The sequence below is a fragment of the Salvia miltiorrhiza genome, chromosome 1, assembly GCF_028751815.1.
Source record: "Salvia miltiorrhiza cultivar Shanhuang (shh) chromosome 1, IMPLAD_Smil_shh, whole genome shotgun sequence".
Lineage (NCBI taxonomy): Eukaryota > Viridiplantae > Streptophyta > Magnoliopsida > Lamiales > Lamiaceae > Salvia > Salvia miltiorrhiza.
Genome location: NC_080387.1, coordinates 3,773,248 through 3,793,763, shown reverse-complemented (window position 1 = coordinate 3,793,763; position 20,516 = coordinate 3,773,248). Strand labels below are relative to the sequence as shown.

The 20,516-nt window shown below is 40.6% G+C and overlaps 1 protein-coding gene and 3 long non-coding RNA genes across 4 annotated transcripts; 2 read left to right on the top strand and 2 right to left on the bottom strand.

Moving 5' to 3' along the window:
* Positions 1-186: 186 nt before the first annotated feature.
* Positions 187-1,024, top strand: LOC131007318 (uncharacterized). The gene is made up of 2 exons (XM_057934453.1): positions 187-566; positions 642-1,024. Exons 1-2 carry the CDS (start codon positions 465-467, stop codon positions 942-944), a joined length of 405 nt encoding a protein of 134 aa, XP_057790436.1. The 5' UTR covers positions 187-464; the 3' UTR covers positions 945-1,024.
* A 5,793-nt stretch (positions 1,025-6,817) lies between these two features.
* LOC131007317 (uncharacterized) lies at positions 6,818-9,685 on the bottom strand. The gene is made up of 2 exons (XR_009096025.1): positions 9,005-9,685; positions 6,818-8,549 (listed from the first exon to the last, which is right to left on the bottom strand). It is a non-coding gene; the product is annotated as an uncharacterized LOC131007317 (long non-coding RNA).
* A 5,904-nt stretch (positions 9,686-15,589) lies between these two features.
* LOC131007316 (uncharacterized) lies at positions 15,590-16,633 on the top strand. The gene is made up of 2 exons (XR_009096024.1): positions 15,590-16,220; positions 16,303-16,633. It is a non-coding gene; the product is annotated as an uncharacterized LOC131007316 (long non-coding RNA).
* LOC131007315 (uncharacterized) lies at positions 16,441-17,514 on the bottom strand. Its single transcript, XR_009096023.1, has 2 exons — positions 16,993-17,514; positions 16,441-16,896 (listed from the first exon to the last, which is right to left on the bottom strand). It is a non-coding gene; the product is annotated as an uncharacterized LOC131007315 (long non-coding RNA).
* Between the last annotated feature and the right edge of the window lie 3,002 nt (positions 17,515-20,516).

Sequence of the window (20,516 nt, the reverse complement as noted above, 5' to 3'; positions counted from 1 at the left end):
TGTGAATTTGATGAAATCTTTGTCCCTTTTTTTTGTTCTTTTGGATTTTTTTGCCCTCATGATAAAAGTGTCAATGCATTTCATACTCCTTTACTGAAAATATGATTACGAGTTTATTTATGGGTTAATTGCCGATAAATCCCTGACAAATTTTCATTTTCCTGGTTTTTAACACGACAAATTAAATTAGATGTAAAATACATGATCGGAGTAATTAATTTGATTTTTCCCCCGGCGAACACTTACGACTAAATGTGCGCTGATGTGGCAATCGGAGTTCATACGTGGCAACGCCGGACCGTAGAACTAAACGCTGCCGTTTCAAATAAGAACAAGTCGACGTCGTTTTTCTACAAACGACGTCGTTTCCACTACTAATAGTTAATTTAAAGTATCTTCTCCCCCACTCGGCCTTCATTTTAGGGTTCTTCGATCTAGGGTTTGCAGCGTTTCTTGTCTACACCATGTCTGAGCATCAGTGCAACCATAAGCTCCCTGCTGAAATCAGGACTTCTTGGACCGATGCCAACCCGGCCATGCGATTTTATCGTTGTCCCCTACAAGAAGTAAGTATTCAACAGTTGAACGGAGGATTTTTGAATTTTAAAAAATTTAACTTTTTTTTTTTTGGTGAATGACAGGCTGATTCTTGTTCTTATTTTGAGTTCATCGACCCGAGGCCTACTGAGTTGCAACGGAACTTCATTGCCAAGCTCAAACGCGAAAGAGATCAACTGCAAGACGAGCTTCGTAGGAAAACCTGTGAATGTCTTGATTTGAAGGAGGCCGAGGAAAATGCAGAGACCTACATCGTGGAGCATCATGAAATGGGTGAAGAAATTGTTAAACTTAAGGAGGAGCTAACCAAATTGAAGAGAAAGTGTTGGTTGAGGGGTGCTGTGATAGGGCTTTTGCTTGGTGTATTAGTCGTTGTTCATGTTTAGAATTCTGTCTAGTGGTTGTAGAAATAGTAGATATTGGTATGGTTTCATTAAGTGGTTGTCATTTTGGTTATTTTTTACAACCATTTCAAATATGTATTGGTATATGAATTAATGAAACCTTATTTACCTCAATTGACATGTTCATAATGAATAAATTGCTATATGAATGAAAGAATTGACAAGAAAAAATGGACTCTATGAATAACAAACCCAACTCATAAATAACTTGATCAAAAGGCTTCACATACTACTGCATAAGTGTTTTTAACAGAAAATGAGTACCAAAAGAAGTTTAAGTTTTGTATCCCCAAGCATTGTTGGCAAAAAAAAACTTCACAACAGTTGCAACAAAAACTCCTTATCCAACCTTCATACACCTATCTACTATATCTAAATGTTAGTTTCTGCTCCACCAGCTCCAGTTGAACACCTGCTTTCTTGAGTGTTAACCATTCCTACATTGGGGGCTGCAGGGCCTTCACCTTCTCTTTCCATTGGGACTGGTCCTCGAGTTGCTTTTGTCTTTCCTTTACTTGCACTTGTTTTGCTCCCACTGCCTTTGCTTGCACTTGCCTTGTTTCCACTGCCCTTGGTTCTACTGCCCTTGCTTGCACTGTTCACATGAGTTACTTTTGTGCTTTCTGGCATCTAATTCAAACAAAATGTGAAAATCAGCAAATGAATAATGTTGTCACTATGTATGAAAATGGTCAGATTTAGACTAACATGGTAGTAGATGTTTCCTGTCACCAAGCTTGTATAAACTCCTGCACCAGTCTTGGCAAAATTCCTTTCCCTAGCTGCAATGGCTTGACTAGACTCCTGTCTTGTTGTGGTTGAAGTACCATCCTTGTCAGCCTTCTTCCTCGGGCGACCTCTCTTTTTCTATATACATTTATTCAGTATGAAGCTATTACTATTGGCTCTTAATATTAAACCATTTGTAATGACAATGTGGGATTGGAAGGTACCTGCTCTTTTGGAGGCCTTACAACTGTCATGTTGGTGCAAGTTCTTGAGTTATGGCCAAGCTTGTTGCAGTTGTTGCATGTGATTATCTGTCCATGCCTTTTAAGCTTGTTTGGGTTTTTGGGGTCCTTCTCTTCGAGTGCTCTCTTTCTCTTTTTCTTTGGCCTTCCAGGCATGCTTCTGACAAGTGGGGGTTTCACTTTCTCATCATCACCTACCTCTGGCCACATCCTTTGTCCATTTAATGGTGGCAATCCGAACTCGTAACACTTCTTATACCTGTCAACACCATACCAACCTGCCACAAAATTCCCAACATCTAGACCCATGTATTGTATTGAGCAAATACCATGAACACATGGTATACCAGTCAACTGCCACATCCTACAACTGCATGTACGCATTTCAACATCTACAACAAACTTATCTACATCTGCAAGAACCTCAAATTTTCCACCAACTGCAGGATATGGAATACAATGCCTGCTCAACCATCTCAGTTTCTCTAACTTCTTCCTAATTTCAGGGCAAAGAGTATCAGTCACCTTACCAATTGTTTCAAGTTTCTTAACGTGCCTCACCATTATTGAAGTCCTGATTTCTTCGAGCATGTGTATCACCATTTTGCCTCTTGCATTGATGATATAACCATTAAAGGTCTCTGCAACATTATTGTCAATCATATCAGAGAAAGTAGTAGTAGGAAGAAATGCCTTGCAAAACCTGTGTACATCCCTTTCTCTAAAGTCTTGATATGCTGCAACTGATTCAGCTTTCATCTCTTCCATAGACCTTTTGTATTCATCCTTGTAAGAGGCTCGGACAGCTCTCCAAAACATGTTTTTCAAAGTGCTTCCAGTGTGACCTTGCTTTTTCCAATTCATGTATACATGCCTAGCACAGTTTCTGTGCTCGGCATGAGGAACAATGGTGGCAACAGCATTTTCAAGACCCTAAAAGATTATAAGATTAGTGTTGTGTAACACCACAAATACTTAGTTGTTAGAATTGAAACAAAGGAATTAATATGTTACCTTTTGCTGGTCTGAAATGAATGTCCAGCCTTGTCCATCTGTAATCTCCAAATCTTCACACAAGCACTTGATAAACCAGCCCCAATTCACTTCATTTTCAATGTCAACCACTGCCCAAGCTACAGGGTACATTTGGTTATTACCATCTTTGGCAATTGCAGAAAGGAGTATCCCTCCCAAAGAAGTTTTCAGAAAACAACCATCCAAACCAAGAATTGGTCTACACCCCACTTGAAAACCCTTCCTCAAAGCAGTATAACCCATGTACAATGCCTTGAACACCCTACCTTCTCCAGTAATCAACTCAAATCTACCAGTGGGATCTACCCTTCTACACTCTGCAATGTAACTCCTCACAAGTCCATAATGCTCAGTGACTGTCCCCCTAACCAATTGTTGGGCCATAGACCTAGCTTTGTAAAGCCTATCTCTGCCAACTTTTGTTGCAAACCTTCTCCAGATGTCATCTTTCAATTCTGGAATGGTGATATTATTCCTAATTCTAAACACATTAACATATCTCTCTGCTATCCACTTGCTACTAACTAGCTTATTGTTCATCGACTTAGTACAGATGTGCCTCCCACCCAGTGTCTTCACCTTGAAAGAACCCTCCCCCTTAACTTCACTGGCATAAACCCTCCACTTACAAGGTGGATCACAATAGGCTTCACATTTATCAACCGCTACCCTTTTAAAATGTATAAACCTTCCATTCTCTATTGCCCAGGTTGTCAGAGCTGCCCTACATTCCCAACCATCCTGAAATCTCAAACCAAGCTTCACATCTAGGTTTTTGTGGTCACATTTTGGGTCATAGACTACCCTCTTCACTCTACGTTTCAGGAATTGTTCATCTTCATCAGTTTCATCAGAGTTGACAGCCCCATCAGATGAATCATATTCAGATTCATAGCCCTCTCCCTGTAAGTCTTGTTCAGTCCTAACATCATCATCTATCATGTCAAAAATTTTCCTATTTGCAATTAGGTTTCTTCTCTTTCTAGATTGAATGTACTCCTCATCACCTGAGGCTAATTCCAAATCATCCAAACCATCATCATCACTAGAAGGATCATCTCCTGATGGTTCATAAGACCCATCCTCACTGTCATCATCACTGGACACTAACCAATCATTGTAGTGGTCAGATAGGGGTTGTTCATCATCAGTATCAGTTTTTTCCAATTCTTGTGGAATTAACTTACCCTTACCCTTGTCATTTTTCCCAATTTCATTACTACCAAACAGCTGCCTCTTACCCTTTTCTTCTTCAATTAAGTTGCTCTTTTCAATGACACCCACAAATAAATTATTCTTAACAGCTGACACACTCTTCCCTTTCACATCTATCTCACCCTTCCCTTTCACATCTTTCTCACCAACAATAAACAGGTTTCCTACTTTAGTGTGATCAGAAATAGTGGTAAACCAATCCATTACCTCCTTATCACTGAGCATCTCCCTATATTCATCAGTACTAGTCTTGTACCAGACTTTGGTAGATGCAGGAAACCCTATGCCCTCCACTAACTCCATCATATCAAAATATCCAAACTTATCTCTATCTAGCTTAGTTTTCCAGTCTACAGTTCCACCTACATACGATTCTTTACCACACAACTCCATAAAGCGACCACCATGATGAAGGAAAACGGAAAAGAAATCACTGCAAACGAAAAAAAAAACTGAATTCTAAGCCATGCAAAAAAGAACAAAACTTTTATTCTCAAACTTTGTAACTACGTTAAAAAAATTGTGAATCAGGGCCTACCTTTGGGACATTTCTTTCCAGATGACTCCAAAAGTCCGACCAAGTTCAATACTTTAATCTCCACCAAACGAAGCCCTCGATTCTCGAAGAACACTGACAAACTTTCCCCAAGAACTCTGTCACCTTTTCATTCTAAGTGGGAATGTAGAAGTTGTAAAATGTTAGGGTTAATGGTGAAAGAGCAACCTTTTTCGCGGTAAAAAGGGCGACCTTTCACTTTTAGTAGTGGAAACGACGTCGTTTGGAGAAAAACGACGTCGACTTGTTCTTATTTGAAACGGCAGCGTTTAGTTCTACGGTCCGGCGTTGCCACGTATGAACTCCGATTGCCACATCAGCGCACATTTAGTCGTAAGTGTTCGCCGGGGGAAAAATCAAATTAATTACTCCGATCATGTATTTTACATCTAATTTAATTTGTGGTGTTAAAAACCAGGAAAATGAAAATTTGTCAGGGATTTATCGGCAATTAACCCTTTATTTATTTTATCATATACTATCTATTTTTCATTTTGTATGCTTTGCTTTTTTGTTTTTTAATTATTTTTTTTAGAATTATGTTTTTTAATTATTATGCTTGGCGTGCTATTACACACACACACACACACACACACACACATATATATATATATATATATATATATATATATATATATATATAGGAATGGGATTATATAGATCCCAATGCTTATAATAGATCCCTAGATCTAAATCTTGACCACACATTTATGACATGTGGCGCATCAAGATGGTGACACGTGGCAAGGATTCCAAGGCAAAATCTGGAGGGGTAAAATTGGAATGTAATTTTCGGATTTAATAATTAAAAAAATATATATATTTTTTTAGATTTTCTCAAAATAGATATATTTTAGATGCATATAGTTTCACACAAAGATGCATAAAGTTTTCACATGAAATGCATAACTTTGAACAGAAAAATGCATTTAATTTTTCCAATTTTGGTATTTTCACCACCCCACCCCATACCACCCCCCAATCCAGCCCACACCACCCCCCAACCCTCCCCATTACCACCCCCCAAAAATAGGCATGTTTCACATGCATATAAAATCAAACAAAAATGCATAAAGTTTTCACATAAAAATGCATTAAATTATACAAAAAATGCATTTCATTTTAATAAATCTGGTAGTTTCGCCACCCCACCCCTGCCCCTGCCCCCCCCCCCACCCCCCCCCAAAAAAAATTTTTTTTTTTTCAAAAATTGATTTTCTGATTGCTGGCCCACCCCCACCCCCACCCCCCCACCCACCCACCCACCCCCCACCCCCAAAATTTTTTTTTATTTTTTTATTTTTTTCAAAACTGATTTTCAAAAAAAAAATTTGGGGGGTGGGTGGGTGGGGGGGTCAGTGGTCAGAAAATCAGGTTTTGAGAAAATAAAAAATAAAATAAAAAAAAATTTGTGGGGTGCGGGGGGTGGGTGGGTGGGTGGGGGGGTGGGGGTGGGTCAGTGGTCAGAAAATCAATTTTTAAAAAAATAAAAAAAAAATTTGGGGGGGGGGGGTAGGGGGTGGGTGGGGTGGGGTGGGGTTGGAGTGGGGTGAAATCTTATGCATTTTTATATGAAACTTTATGCATTTTTATATGAAAGTTCATGCATTCTCGTATGAAACTTTATGCATCTAAAATATACCTATTTTGAGAAAATCTAATTTTTTTTTTTAATTCCGAAAATTACATTCCAATTTTACCCCTCTCCAGATTTTGCCTTGAAATGCCTTGCCACGTGTCACCATCTTGATGCGCCACATGTCATAAATGTGTGGTCTAGATTTGGATCTACAGATCTATTATAAGCATAGGGATCCACCGGAACCCAACCCTATATATATATAGGGAAGAGTTCAACAAGAACATAAATATTTGCAAAATCTAGAGTCATAATCTCGTTCGTTAGATCGATTTTAATCAAGGGCTGAGATTAAAAGCTAATATTAGTATCCCTTAAATTACTCACATCCCTCTCTCCTCTCTCTCTCTTCCATCACTTTTTCCCTCTCTCTTCTTGGTGAAGCACTGAATCACCAACACCTAAACTAGAAATTAGAAAGCGATAAATGACACACGGATTTACGTGGTTCGGCCATCAAGACCTACGTCCACGAGAGGTTCTTCGTTGGTTTCACTATACTTTGAGAGAGAGTTACATATTACAAGTGTGTTGCTTGAATGAGTTGATCCCCTAGTTCTCCAATAGATGTGCTATTTATAGTTTGTGAGCAAGCCCTAATTCTAAAAGCCCACTCATCTAGTCAATTGGGCCCAAAACTCAGTACAATGGTCTTATTCCCGAAGTTGAACTATCATACGTAGCTGCGCAGGAAAGGCACTTTGGTGGCGCTGCTCTGACTGCGCAGCGCTGCCGCGCTGCTCTGGTCTGGCTGTGCAGCTCGGCTGCGTTGCTCTGGTCTGGCTGCGCGGCTGCACGGGAAAGCTACTTGGCTGCGCAGGAAGGCACCTTGGCTGCGTGGGAAGGTTTCTGTGTGCGATCATTCTTCACTCCATCTACTTAGGTGGATTTCTTACTCTTTTATCTAAGATATCCGATCGTACCTGCGCTGTTAGTTTCTATAATAATAATAATAATAATAATAGTAATAATAAGGTAAAATAGGCTTAGATTGCTAAGCACAGCGCTGATGGGAATTACAGTCCTCATCAGCTACTCCCCCCTAGTCTAGTTGAACAGCGTTCTCTTTGTTCAACTAGTGGTGTGTGGTGTGAAGTCAGCGCTGTGCTGCTCTCCCGTGTCAATTAAGCATACACGATTCCCTGCGACTTATTAGACAAGAACTGTCAATCTTTGCAAAAATGATAAAGACAAAGTATTTTAATGCTAGAAATAAGCTAAGATAAAAGAGATAGCAATTATTCCTTTTGATTCGTCGAACATCATTAAAGATAATAAGGGCTTAGATAACCTGTGCTGGGAAGACTCAAGTGATCTGTGTTGACAACCTCGCGCTGACTGCGCTGCACCGACTGCGCTGACAACCCCGCGCTGACTGCGCTGCACTACCTGCACTAACAAAGATGATACACTTCCGCAACGCGGCCCTTAAGATTACACTTCCGCAACGCGGCCCTTAAGATGGTACACTTCCGCAACGCGGCCCTTAAGATGGTACACTTCCGCAACGCGGCCCTTAAGATTACACTTCCGCAACGCGGCCCTTAAGATGGTACACTTCCGCAACGCGGCCCTTAAGATGGTACACTTCAGCAACGCGGCCCTTAAGATGGTACACTTCCGCAACGCGGCCCTTAAGATTACACTTCCGCAACGCGGCCCTTAAGATGGTACACTTCCGCAACGCGGCCCTTAAGATGGTACACTTCCGCAACGCGGCCCTTAAGATTACACTTCCGCAACGCGGCCCTTAAGGTGGTACACCCCTGTCTAACTTTCGCGGCTTACGATATTCCTGCGCGGAGCATAGACAATCTGAACTGACAACGGCTCGGACATTCTGCGCTGAAAACTACTGAGATAACTGAGATAGCTGCGCTGAGATAGCTGAGATAGCTGCCTTGAGATGGCTGCGCTGAAGTGGCTGAGATAAATGTCCTTACTGCGCTGAGGTAGCTTCCCTGAGGTAGCTGAAATAACTGCCCTGACTGTGCTGAGATAGCTGCGCTGAGATAGCTGCGCTGAGGTAGCTAAGATAACTGAGATAGTTGCGCTGAGATAACTGCGCAGAGGTAGCTGAGATAAATATCCTGACTGCGCTGAGAAGACCCAAATTCTACTTAAGATTTTCCCCTCCGAAGCGTGGCTGAATTGCCACTAAAGCTCATTTTCTGCCGAAGCAGGTTTTCCAGCATTGTTAACCATTACTGATGTGCTGTAAATTTTCAAGAAAAATACAGATGGCAACATATACCCTACTCCCTCCCTCTTAGTAACATGTGCATGATTAAAATAAACATGTTATGTGTATGCTTGTGATTGGTGTTCCTACTTGTGATGCTAGTGACAGGGCTAGTATGACTCTATGGTCCCAAAGTATGTTATCCAAATTATGTTCCAAGCCCTAGCACGTATGCAGAAGGTGTGCAGCTTCCAAGACATAATATCAAATTCCCAAATCCCTTCAAGAGATAATTTAAATCATGATTTTTCTCAAGTGGTAAAGTACTATAACATTTCCCAAATCCTAATCATGCTTCCATGCTTCGATAAAATGATCTAAGATCATGTAGTGAGAAATTATAGGTCTGCGAAGTACCTGGATCACCACTAGTTAGTGGGTTACCATCGTTACATTATGGCTCAGACATTCTGCACTGGAGACTGCTGAGGGATTCTGTGTTGGACACGACTATTATATTCTGCGCTGAGATAATGTAGAGTTCCTGCGTTGCATCAGCATACTGCATCAGCGCAGTTAGTGAACTGCCATCTTCCTCCCTGCGCAGTCTTGGTGCAGCTAATGAGCTGTGCGGCGCTTTTCCTTCTCTTTGGTCGAACATCATGCTCCGGTAGCATTTCCCCAGGTTTCACTAGTAGTTCCCTTGAACACTTGAGCTTTGATCGATATTCCTGGCACGATAAATGGAACAAAAATGAGATTATAGGCAAAATAATCACATGAAAATAAATTGAAAAACGCTAGCAAATGGAGGCACTTCCCATCAAATTAGGATGAACCATGGCTCTCAAAATTTTCCCGTAGCATTCCGAAATTTTGATTCGTGAATGTGTTCATCTCCCAATCATCAGTTATCTTATCCCCGCAGGGCTGGAGTACAGCGCTGAAGATTGAAAACCTCTTCCCGAGCTGAGTAGCAAGACTGAATCTTCCTTGTGAGCCTGCGCTGCCTATTTAGTCTTTTTCGTGAACCTGCGCTGCCCTCGAAGACTACCGTACTGCATTGTCCTCGAGGATTTACCACCATGCCTGCGCTGCCCTGAAAGGCCCTCGCCTGCGCTGCCCTGAAAGGCCCTCGCCTGCGCTGCCCTCGAAGACTACGGTATTGCGCTGCCCTCGAGGATTTACTGCCATGCCTGCGCTGCCCTGAAAGGCCCTCGCCTGCGCTGCCCTCGAAGACTACGGTATTGCGCTGCCCTCGAGGATTTACTGCCATGCCTGCGCTGCCCTGAAAGGCCCTCGCCTGCGCTGCCCTCTTCAGCGCTGAGATAGGTATATATATAATTCCTGCGCAGCCTAATAATTCATCTTCATCTTGTTATTCCCCTGATTCATCTTTTTTCCTTTGCTATTTTGTCTTTCTTCGCATGACCCTCGCGAAATTGAATTAATGCAGCAATGCCTTAGCTTAAGAGTTGTATCAGCGCTGGAGTCCCCTAAACACTGAAACAATGCAACGATACTTGGATTAAAAGCCCATTCCTCCGTCAAACAAGATCACATACAATAAACATAATAAAAACAGAGCCGAAATAATGAAATTATTCCCATTAGCAATCCCAAAATCAGAGCGGAAACATAAAGAGATCAATCCTGAAATTAAAGCAAAAACTATAATGTCATCAGCCCCAACATTAAAGATAATGCCGAAAGACTCTCGATCAAAGTTAAACCAATTTTGCAATATTCGAGTTAGAGCAAGGAAATCAAAGACTTAGCCTTCATTCTTTTTTCTCGCAATTTGGAATTAACAGCAAGCAGCGATCGATCAGTATAGACTTTTCGCGCAGGCCTCTCTGGAAGCAGAGTGTTATTTTCGATCCTCGAGTGACATTTCAGCGCTGATTGGATAGCTGCGCTGCCCCGGTATCTTCACCAGGCGCTTGGTCAGGTCGATGGAGCTGGCTGCGCAGCCGAGCAAAGAGGTGGCGCTGGCTGCGCAGACTGAGCAGAGATGTGGCGCTGGCTGCGCAGGCTGAGCAGAGAAGTGGCGCTGCGTCGAGGCACATGGTTAGCTTTTTGATTAATTGAGAGGCAGAGATGTTCTGGCAGAGGTGGCTGGAAATGCCTTCGGCAATGATCCAGTTGTATGTCTCTCAGTCATAGCTGAGATATCCGACACGAAGGCTGGACTCGGGTTCGACCGCGATACTCGGATAATATTTCGCTGAACTCCTCTTTATCATTCAATAATTCTTTAAGGCGATCAAGTCCTGGATAGACAAATCCATTTTCATCCCATCTAATCAGCAATAGCGAAGCCAGAGTGGAGCTATTGACTGGCGGCTGACAAAACCTCCGATTCAAGCAGAGATCGTGATTCCGGTTCGTCGCCAGATTCCGTGCCATTTCAGGGGTGCAATACCTGCGTCCCTTCCTCTTCGTCGCCATTACGAGCACAACAATGAATCCCCTAAAAAATTGAACAAAATCAATAGAGACTATAGGAAAAGTAAGCAAATGAAATTGGGGAATTGAATCCAGCATGAAATAGATGGAAATAATCGCTAATGACAATCTTCCCAGTCAAATTAGAACCCCCGCTGGCGCGATTCCGGCAAAGGTCGGCACCGATTGAGCCAGCTGGCTTGGCCAAGCCGCGTCTTAGAGAGAGGAAGGTAGTGTGCGCCCGTTAGTAGTGAATCATGGTGGTTGACCTCGGCTTTTCGAGTGAAAGTTGGAGCTGAGAAAGATCCGATCTAGATCTGTGAGAGAGAGATCGACGATAGGAGGTTCAATCGAATCTGGATTTGTCGGATTTTATGTGGAAGAGGTGTACTGGCTTTAGCCCAGATTTAGGGAGCCGAGATTAAAAACTCCAGCCCCGTCGCCCTTGCCGTAAATCCGGCAGTGGTGCGCGGCGGCGCGCGATTCTCGCGCAGTAGTGGTCCCTGCGCAGTGGTGGTGTAGTTCGAGTGGGAGCCCTCCCTTTTTTTCCTTTTTTTTTTCTTTTTGATGAACAGTGACCAGATCCCCCATTTCCCAAATTTGCGATGAACAGTGATTTTGCTTCCATGAACAGTACTTCTCCCCTTTACTCGATGAACAGTAACCGGAAACCATGAATCTCACGCCTTAGCTCGATTTCCCACAGACGGCGCCAGTTGGTGAAGCACTGAATCACCAACACCTAAACTAGAAATTAGAAAGCGATAAATGACACACGGATTTACGTGGTTCGGCCATCAAGACCTACGTCCACGAGAGGTTCTTCGTTGGTTTCACTATACTTTGAGAGAGAGTTACATATTACAAGTGTGTTGCTTGAATGAGTTGATCCCCTAGTTTTCCAATAGATGTGCTATTTATAGTTTGTGAGCAAGCCCTAATTCTAAAAGCCCACTCATCTAGTCAATTGGGCCCAAAACTCAGTACAATGGTCTTATTCCCGAAGTTGAACTATCATACGTAGCTGCGCAGGAAAGGCACTTTGGTGGCGCTGCTCTGACTGCGCAGCGCTGCCGCGCTACTCTGCTCTGCTCTGGTCTGCGCTGCTCTGGTCTGGCTGTGCAGCTCGGCTGCGTTGCTCTGGTCTGGCTGCGCGGCTGCACGGGAAAGCTACTTGGCTGTGCAGGAAGGCACCTTGGCTGCGTGGGAAGGTTTCTGTGTGCGATCATTCTTCACTCCATCTACTTAGGTGGATTTCTTACTCTTTTATCTAAGATATCCGATCGTACCTGCGCTGTTAGTTTCTATAATAATAATAATAATAGTAATAATAAGGTAAAATAGGCTTAGATTGCTAAGCACAGCGCTGATGGGAATTACAGTCCTCATCACCTCTCCCCTCTCTCTTCTCTCATTTCTCTCTCTCCCTTCCCTTTTTCCCTCTCTCTCTCTTTCGTCTCTCACACAGAACACACACAAAAGGTTGTAACGGGTATTCTAGGCGCGGGGATCTCCTTCGCCGTCTATCTGCCAGTGATGGAGGTGATCTACCGCGAGGTGCGGTGCTACGCGATGGTGGTGGAGATGCAGCTGCGGATGGGGCTCTCGGCCACGGCGGGGATGGCGGCGGACGGCGGGTTCACGGACTTGAACTTATACGTATAATTCTGTTGAACTTATACGTATAATTCTGTTGAACTTATAATTCTGTTGAACTTATACGTACAATTCTGTTGAACTTGTGTTGAACTTGTCTTGAACTTCTGAACTTCTGAATTTGTTGAACTTATACGTATAATTCTGTTGAACTTGTGTTGAACTTGTCTTGAACTTCTGAACTTCTGAATTTGTTGAACTTCTGAACTTCTGAACTTGTGTTGAACTTGTCATGAACTTAGTTATGTATTTTGATTTTAAGAGAGAGAGAGAGAGAGAGAGAGAGAGGGGACGAGAGAGAGAGAGGAGATAGGTGAGGGGTGACGTGAGAGGAGAGAGGAGAGAGAAGAGAGTAAATTAAGGGATATTATGAATCTTACTAATTTTAATTATATTAAGGGATAAATTTTATGAATTAAAAATTTAAATGTTGTAAAATATTATTTAATGCCCGAATATTATCTACTTTATCTATTATGAGCTTATAGCTACGATGAAAGCTAATCAAATATTATCCCGCTCTTGAATTTTTGTTGGGCTTATTAAATAGCCCTTTTTTCTTTGAGAAAAAACATTGTTGCCGGTTTGAAGCCTCAAGCTCCAAAAATTGTGTCCTTTTTTCCTTCTTTTTTAGGACTCAATATTTTCATCGCAACTTTTATTAATTTTATTTATTTGTTATTTTAGCAAGACATAATGTATTCAATAATCAATAATAGTAATCACACGTGCATAAATATGTTAGTAATTACTCTCTTCTTCTCTTCTTTCCATTCTAATAGATTTGCTTATTTTAGGTGCATAGATTAAAATATACTCCCTCCGTCCCATTAAAGTTGGCAACATTTCCTTTTTAGTCTGTCCCACTATTGTTGGCTAGTTTCTAAATAAGGAAAGTTTATTCTTAATTAAAGCAGATAATTAACATACTAATTAAATCCTAATGACTTAACCTATTAAAAACCTACTTTTTCTCCTTTCATTTTTTCTAACCCTAGCCGCCTCAAGCTTTCTCTCTCTCTCTTCTCTCGACTCATCAGTTCCACTAGGGTTATTTCACGGTGAATCGGCGTTCTAATCCTAGCCACCGTTGAATCTCCGTTGTCTCGCCGTTCATCTCCTCTCGCCGACTCTCTCCGTTCATCTCGTTTCAACCTTGAATCGCCGTCATTTCGATTCACGTTGATACGAAAGAAATTGGACCGCCGCGATGAAGAACAACAAATCCTCGTCTGACGCCCCTTTCGCCGTTGAATCGCCGTCATTTCCGAGGTTATTTGGCAACGATTGGCCAAATTGGCCATATTGTGAGGAAGAAAGTCAGATCGAAGGCTCCCCCTCTCTGAGCGGCGTCCAGTTGCCGCGCTCACCTCTCGCCGTCGAGTCGGCGTCGACTGGTGTTCGATCCGCCCTTTCTTGAGAAAAACTCTCAGATCGACGCCTCCACCGACCCTCCGACCTCTCCAGAACATCGGCCGCCTCCGTTGAGCTATCCATCTCCGCCTGGATCGACGGAGAGCGTTGATGGTTTGTCTGGGCTTATTGCAGCCGACACTCTTTCCCCGTTTCTCATTTCAAGTGTTGATGTTTAATTTTGTTAAAAATATTGACTTTCATAGATTGAATGAGTAGACTGAAAAGGTACAGCAGACGAAGTACTTAATTAAATTCATTGAGTAAATAAAATAAAATTGTAAATATTGATTTTAATTTAATGAATAAAATAAATTAAATTTATAAAAAGTGAAAAAGATGGTTGTTAAGTTGGTTGAGATTAACAAATTAATTAAGTTTCACAAACTACATCAAATTGTAGGGACCACACTTAATCTTCACTAACTATCTATTTCTTAATCTCCGTGCCGAAAAGAAACTTGTCAACTTTAATGGGACGGAGGGAGTATAATTTTTAGGAGGAAAGTAGTGTGGTCCATACAAATTAAATATTTTTTTTATTTAAAATAAAAAATGAGTTTATTTTAATGGAACGTTCTAAAAAAGAAAAACGAATCTATTAGAGTGTGTCGGAGGGAGTAGCTATTTGGTATGGTGAAAATTTAGGGCCGTGTAAATTGAAGGCCTGTCACATATTTTACTATATACCAGTATTTGTTCACTTTATTCGTTTTAGTAAAAGCTTTACATTTTTTGTTGATTATACTTCGTCTTCGAGAAATAAATACACCAACATCTACAGTGCACTTTTTCAACTGAATATATTTTTGGGCATTGCTTAATAAAGGGATTATTGCCCCTAAATACATGAACTATGACCAAATTCTAGTTTATAACACCACCTTTAGATTTTGCCCCATAATACATCACCTTTCAATTTTTTCTAGAATCTCCCATGGCAAAAATTTGGAATATTCAAAAAATAACCCCATTATAAATTTTTTTGTATTTTGACCCCTAAAACTTTTGGTTTTTGACTAAAAGACAATTTATACCTAAAACATGTATAAGATTGGGCTTGAATGGTATATCGGCTGGAAACTTTCCTCGTGCCCGATAGATTACTTCGTAATCTGGGTCTGGACTGTGAGACAACGCCACGTACTTTCGAGCAAAAAACAGTTTAAAAGATCATTGTTTAAAATGGTATCAGAGCGGGTTTTTATAGAGGAATTATATAATTTTTAATTGATTTTAAGATTAACCCATGTGGGAGGAGACTCCATTAAATTGAAATGGATCCGGACGAATGTCCGAGATGTCTTGTTTACAGGATTTCTCTTCAATCCATGAAGAGAGAAAATGAACGCCTACTAGGCGCCCTACGAGTGTATTGTCGAGCCTTAGCGGTTCACATAAACGAAGACGAGGAAACTGTGCGTGAGTTAATCACGTACATCCAGGGATACCTTGATGCCCTATTGGAGAATGCCAAGGCCATATGTCATATCCCAGTTTTTAATCATTGATTAAAGACTTAATAATTAGGGTTCGGCATCCATTAATAATAAAAATGGTTTGATTTATCAGATGTCATTTAATTGTTTTATATGTGTCTTGATGTGCTTAATTCTTATTATTATTTGAATCCGTTTGAATTTTTAAAGGATCTTTATAAATATGGTGCACAAGTTTAATTAGTGGTTTGAGCATATTATATGAGCCTTATGGATTTTTTTTTTAGTGGGCATGAAGCCATGAAATTTCCTTTAAATGGGATATTAAGTTTTATAAAGTGTTTTACTTCAATAATTTTACTGCAAGGATTTCATAAAGAATCTTTTAATTGATCAGAGTCAAGAGCTCTATTTAAATTTGATACATCTTAACCGTAGCCTACTTCCCCACCATTACATTTTTTTTTCTTCTTCTTTCTTTTTCCCCACCACTACACCTAATCTTCCACTTCACTACCAACTTTCACCACCAACTCTCCTTTATGCAGACAATCAAATCCTCATAATCTTAGCAAATCTTATCATCAATCCTCTGCCATTTCAATTAGACAAAAGCCAAGTTTTAAAAGCTAAGTTTCATTCTATTAGTTCATCCGCTCTTTCCTTCTCTTTTCAACACACCCAACAAAGTTTAAAGTGCAGAGGTAAGTGTTCCAACCAATTCTCTTCTTCTTCCTTGGGGATACAACCCTCCATTTTAACTATGTTTATGTTTCCAAATTCCAGTAATCAAGCAGATTCAGATCCAAATTCATTGTTAAATTGTTGATTCGCAGATCCAACTTTGTGAGTTCAGAAAATTATCAAGGTTACCTCCTACTTTACTTTTTCCATACATTCATTTGTTAAATTACAAAACTATGATTCAAATGAAAACAGATAGAACACACGCATCCATTACCACTTCTTTTAGACTATTATTGTTTCAATTACATTAGCTTATCACCATCAGAGAACCACCAACAGAATAATACACACGCACACATTTTACTATATTTCTATCTATTACAAGTACAGATCAGTTTTTGTAAATAGAAATGAATGAAAATGAACAGAATTGAAACCCTAAGTGCTCTATGTGTGTTTTGTGCGTGTGACTGGAATTTGGGGGGGGGTGAGAGCAGCCGACGGCTGCTCGCGGCCGGAGGCGGCGCGGCGGCAGCCGCCGCCTTTTTCCTTTGTCTATCTGAAACGAGAGAGAGATGGTTAGGGCTTCTGTAAAAATAAAAAAAAGAGAGAGAGATACGGGAAAAAGGGGGAGAGACTTATCTTTTCCGACGACGCGGCGGAAGCAGCGGCGCAGCGACACGAACGGCGGTTCTGTTCGGCCGGAAAAGAGGAGAAAAGGGAGGAGTTCAGATCTGTTTTTTTTTAAAATAGAAAGGAGAGGAAAGGGAGCTCAGATCTGGAGCTTACCTTTCCGGCGAGACAAAGCTCGGCCATCCACCACGATTCCGGCCATGGCGGAGACGGCGGAGAACAGGGGAAGCGGCGCGGCGACGCTCGGCTTTTCACAACGGCCGGAGAAGGCACATGCAGCGGCGGAGAGGCCTCTGCCACCCTGTTCCAAGGCCGGGGACGACCAGGCGGCGCCGTGCTTGGCCACGGCGGAGGCGGCAGTGGCACGCGAAGGAGGCAGAGGCGGCGTGTGGTTGTTTCCGAGAGATAGAGACGGACGAAAAGGGAAGAACCAAAGGGGAAAGAGAGAATAGGGGAAGGGAAGAGAAGCGGCCGGCGAAGCGGCGCTCGCTGCTGACGGCGCCGCTGTCGTCCGGCGAGGGAGAGGGAGGCAGACCGAGAGGGAGAGAGAGGGAGAGTGAGGCGTGCTGTGTGTGTGCGTGTGTTATGTGTTTTGTGTGTGTATGTATATGTATGTATGATTAGGGTTAGGCTTGGGCTCAAAGCCCTATAATGAGGATGGGCCGAAATTTTTTTAAAAAAAAAAAAAAAAAACGAGTGGGCCGATTTTATTTCTGTTGGGCTCATTTTAATTAATTTTGGGCTGTTATTGATTAATGAAGCCTACGAATTTTGGCCTAATTTAATTTAAAAATGCTTGATTTTTTTTCACTAAATTATTTTAGTGAATTTAAATCTCTTGACTTAATTTTAATATTGAAAATTGGGACTATTTATTTTAAATGAAGTCCGTTCTTTTATCTAAATTTATTAATGGACTTTAAAGCAAATATTTTGGGATTAAGCCCCATTTATTATATGATAAAATTATTTTCAAAGCTTACGAGTATGGATTTTTTGTTTATGGTTAAAATGTTTTATTTCATATCAATGGATTTTAAAATGTTTTATTATTTATAAATGAATAATGGAATTTCTTATTTATTTTCATGATAAAAAAAAAATGTGGAATTGTGTTATAGAATGATTAAGTATATGATTTACTTTAACAAATGAGCTTGGGATTTAATTGAGATATTAAATTACTAAGCATGTGTTTTTAAATGATTTATTTATTTAAGTGATGAAAATGTGCGAAGTATTGGAAAGCATGATTTATAATTTTCAGGGTGATAATATATGGCTTGTTCTTAATTGATGGAGTACTTGACTAAATGACGGGTATAGAGGGAGGTTATGGATTATGTACATGTTGATGTTCGAACAAATGGGTTCGAACCTATATGATAGTTACATGATAATTGGTTACATTTTATTGATTGAATGAAACGAGATTAATATGGATGCTAGAACCCTAAAACTTTAAAAGATACCTTAGGCACGTAGAATTAGACTTTGTCTTATGACAATTTCTTCACGAACTTATCGACTCTTCATCAATGAAGGTCCGAGCGACAGAAAGTGAAGCAGAAGAAGAAACGATTCCACGCCAACTTTAAGAACAATTGAGGTGGGCATTATTTTATTATTACGTATATAGAGATCCCCTGCGTGACGTAGGCCTCATATGCGAATATATATGCATGATATGTTTTGACTATTTATTCAGTTCTTATGAAATGTTTATATGTTTAATGCCCTTTATGAAAATGAAAATGTTATGAAAATGAAATGTTTATGAAATGATTGACTGCCAAAATGTTTATGTTTTTATATGTATCCTATCTGTGTTGGTTCGCCAACTTTAAAGGAAATCCAATTGGGATCCTATGCTAGACAAAGGTCGCTAGCTAGGGTTAACGTGTACACTCATGGAGACCGCGAGTCGCTTGCGACCGGTCTTGGCGTCCGTGGTAAGGAGGCCTCCTTCCCGGCGCGTGACAGAAAGGACAGATATGGATCATATAGACTGAAAATGGGATGCATCCACCTTTATGAAAATGAATGAAATGTTTTAGTAAGCGCAGGTCATTTATGAAAACCCCTGTGTGTTACTGTTATGGCAGTTCAATTTATATATGTATGCATGTTGTATTTTCGGCTTATGTCACTGAGTATTTTTATACTCAGCCCTGCATGTATTTCTAAATGTGCAGGTTGAGCAGGCGATGGAATGGATCGGTGTTGAGCGGATTTCCCTTTTGATGTTTATGTAATGAAACCTTGAGTATGCATCTCCATATGCATAACTCACACGTTTTTCCGCTACAAACACTCTGAATTTGTTATCGTATTGTGGAACTTATTACTCCTTCATTTTGTTTAACTCTCATTTGGGGTTTAGTCGTTATGGCTGGCTCATTTGTTAATTACCCAAGTGGTTATATATATATATATATATACCACTAGTTTGTTGTTATTAATGTTGGTTATTTAGTAAATCCCTTTTTAATTTCCATTTCTTATTGTTCACCCAAGTCATAACCCCGGTTAACCCGTCATTGGGATAGTGGGCTGTGACAGAGTGGTATCAGAGCAGTTCATTTGCTCTGGCCCTAGAAACCTTATTCTAAAAAGTCATGTCTAGATTGATTCACTTGACATATGTGGGATCATACGACACCGCTCAACACTCCATTGCATCGTGCTCAATCAAGGAAAAAGGTAACTGCAGTTACAATGTTTTAAAGATGTTATTATTCTAAACTGTTTCATGAAAATGTTTATGTAAAGAGCATGCTATGATGAAATGTTGAAAGTTTTGCCTTTCATTGAAATGTTGAATGTTTTGCCTTTCATGGCATATCATTGCAGTTATGATGTTATGATAAGAGAAGAATGATAGAGAATTGACACATGCTTTCCCCAGAAAACATAGATTGCTATAAGTTGCATGATCACTATTCTAAAAGAACATAGACTGCTGGATTAGTAGGATATCTCTACAATCTAGATTCTTAAAGTGATGATGTAGAAGAATGAAAGAGAACTTAGAGCATTTCAAACTCCCACAAGAAAACAATGGTTCTTTTGAACTACAAAGAGGAATGAAAAGACATGTACACGTTGAAGGAAAAACACGGGATGATGATACAAGACGAATTCAAGGCAAACGCTGCATCAAGGGTTTGAGCATAGTCTCTACGTTCAAATGTTCACACGCGATGGAACACCGAATCGACTTTTAGTACACGATAGATTTTAAGAACAGTATGCTTTGCCTATATATATATGTATATATTTGTGTACATGTTATAGCGGGGGTTTGGGTCCAATAGGACATAGAACTTTAAATTAAGCTTTTGGTTTGCCAGTACGAACTTGAGTTTTATTATTATGAATAGTTGTCCACGGCTTTCTAAGTTTGGGATGATGTTTTCCGTGTGATTGGGAGGTGATGATGATTGGACCTAGCCAGTCCACATGATCCAAATATCAGTCGACGTCTTTTGGGTTGAAAACCCATGTGTTTCAACTTTCGGTTGAAAAGCCAGATGAGTTTTTATTCTAGATCATTTTGTTCGACCTAGTAGTTACTCCTTTCTACCATCTGGTTATTCGTTTGAGTTTCTCAACAAATTTTTTTTCTGCACCACTTTGTTTTGATATCGTTCAAGAATTGAGCCTTACAATTGTTGAGT

What these genes read in the sequence shown, in the direction of transcription:
- LOC131007318 (XM_057934453.1), top strand. Translation starts at nt 465, where the DNA reads ATGTCTGAGCATCAGTGCAACCATAAGCTCCCTGCTGAAATCAGGACT. An exon ending in ATCGTTGTCCCCTACAAGAA is followed by an intron (nt 567 to 641) that starts GTAAGTATTCAA and finishes GGTGAATGACAG; the next exon opens with GCTGATTCTTGTTCTTATTT.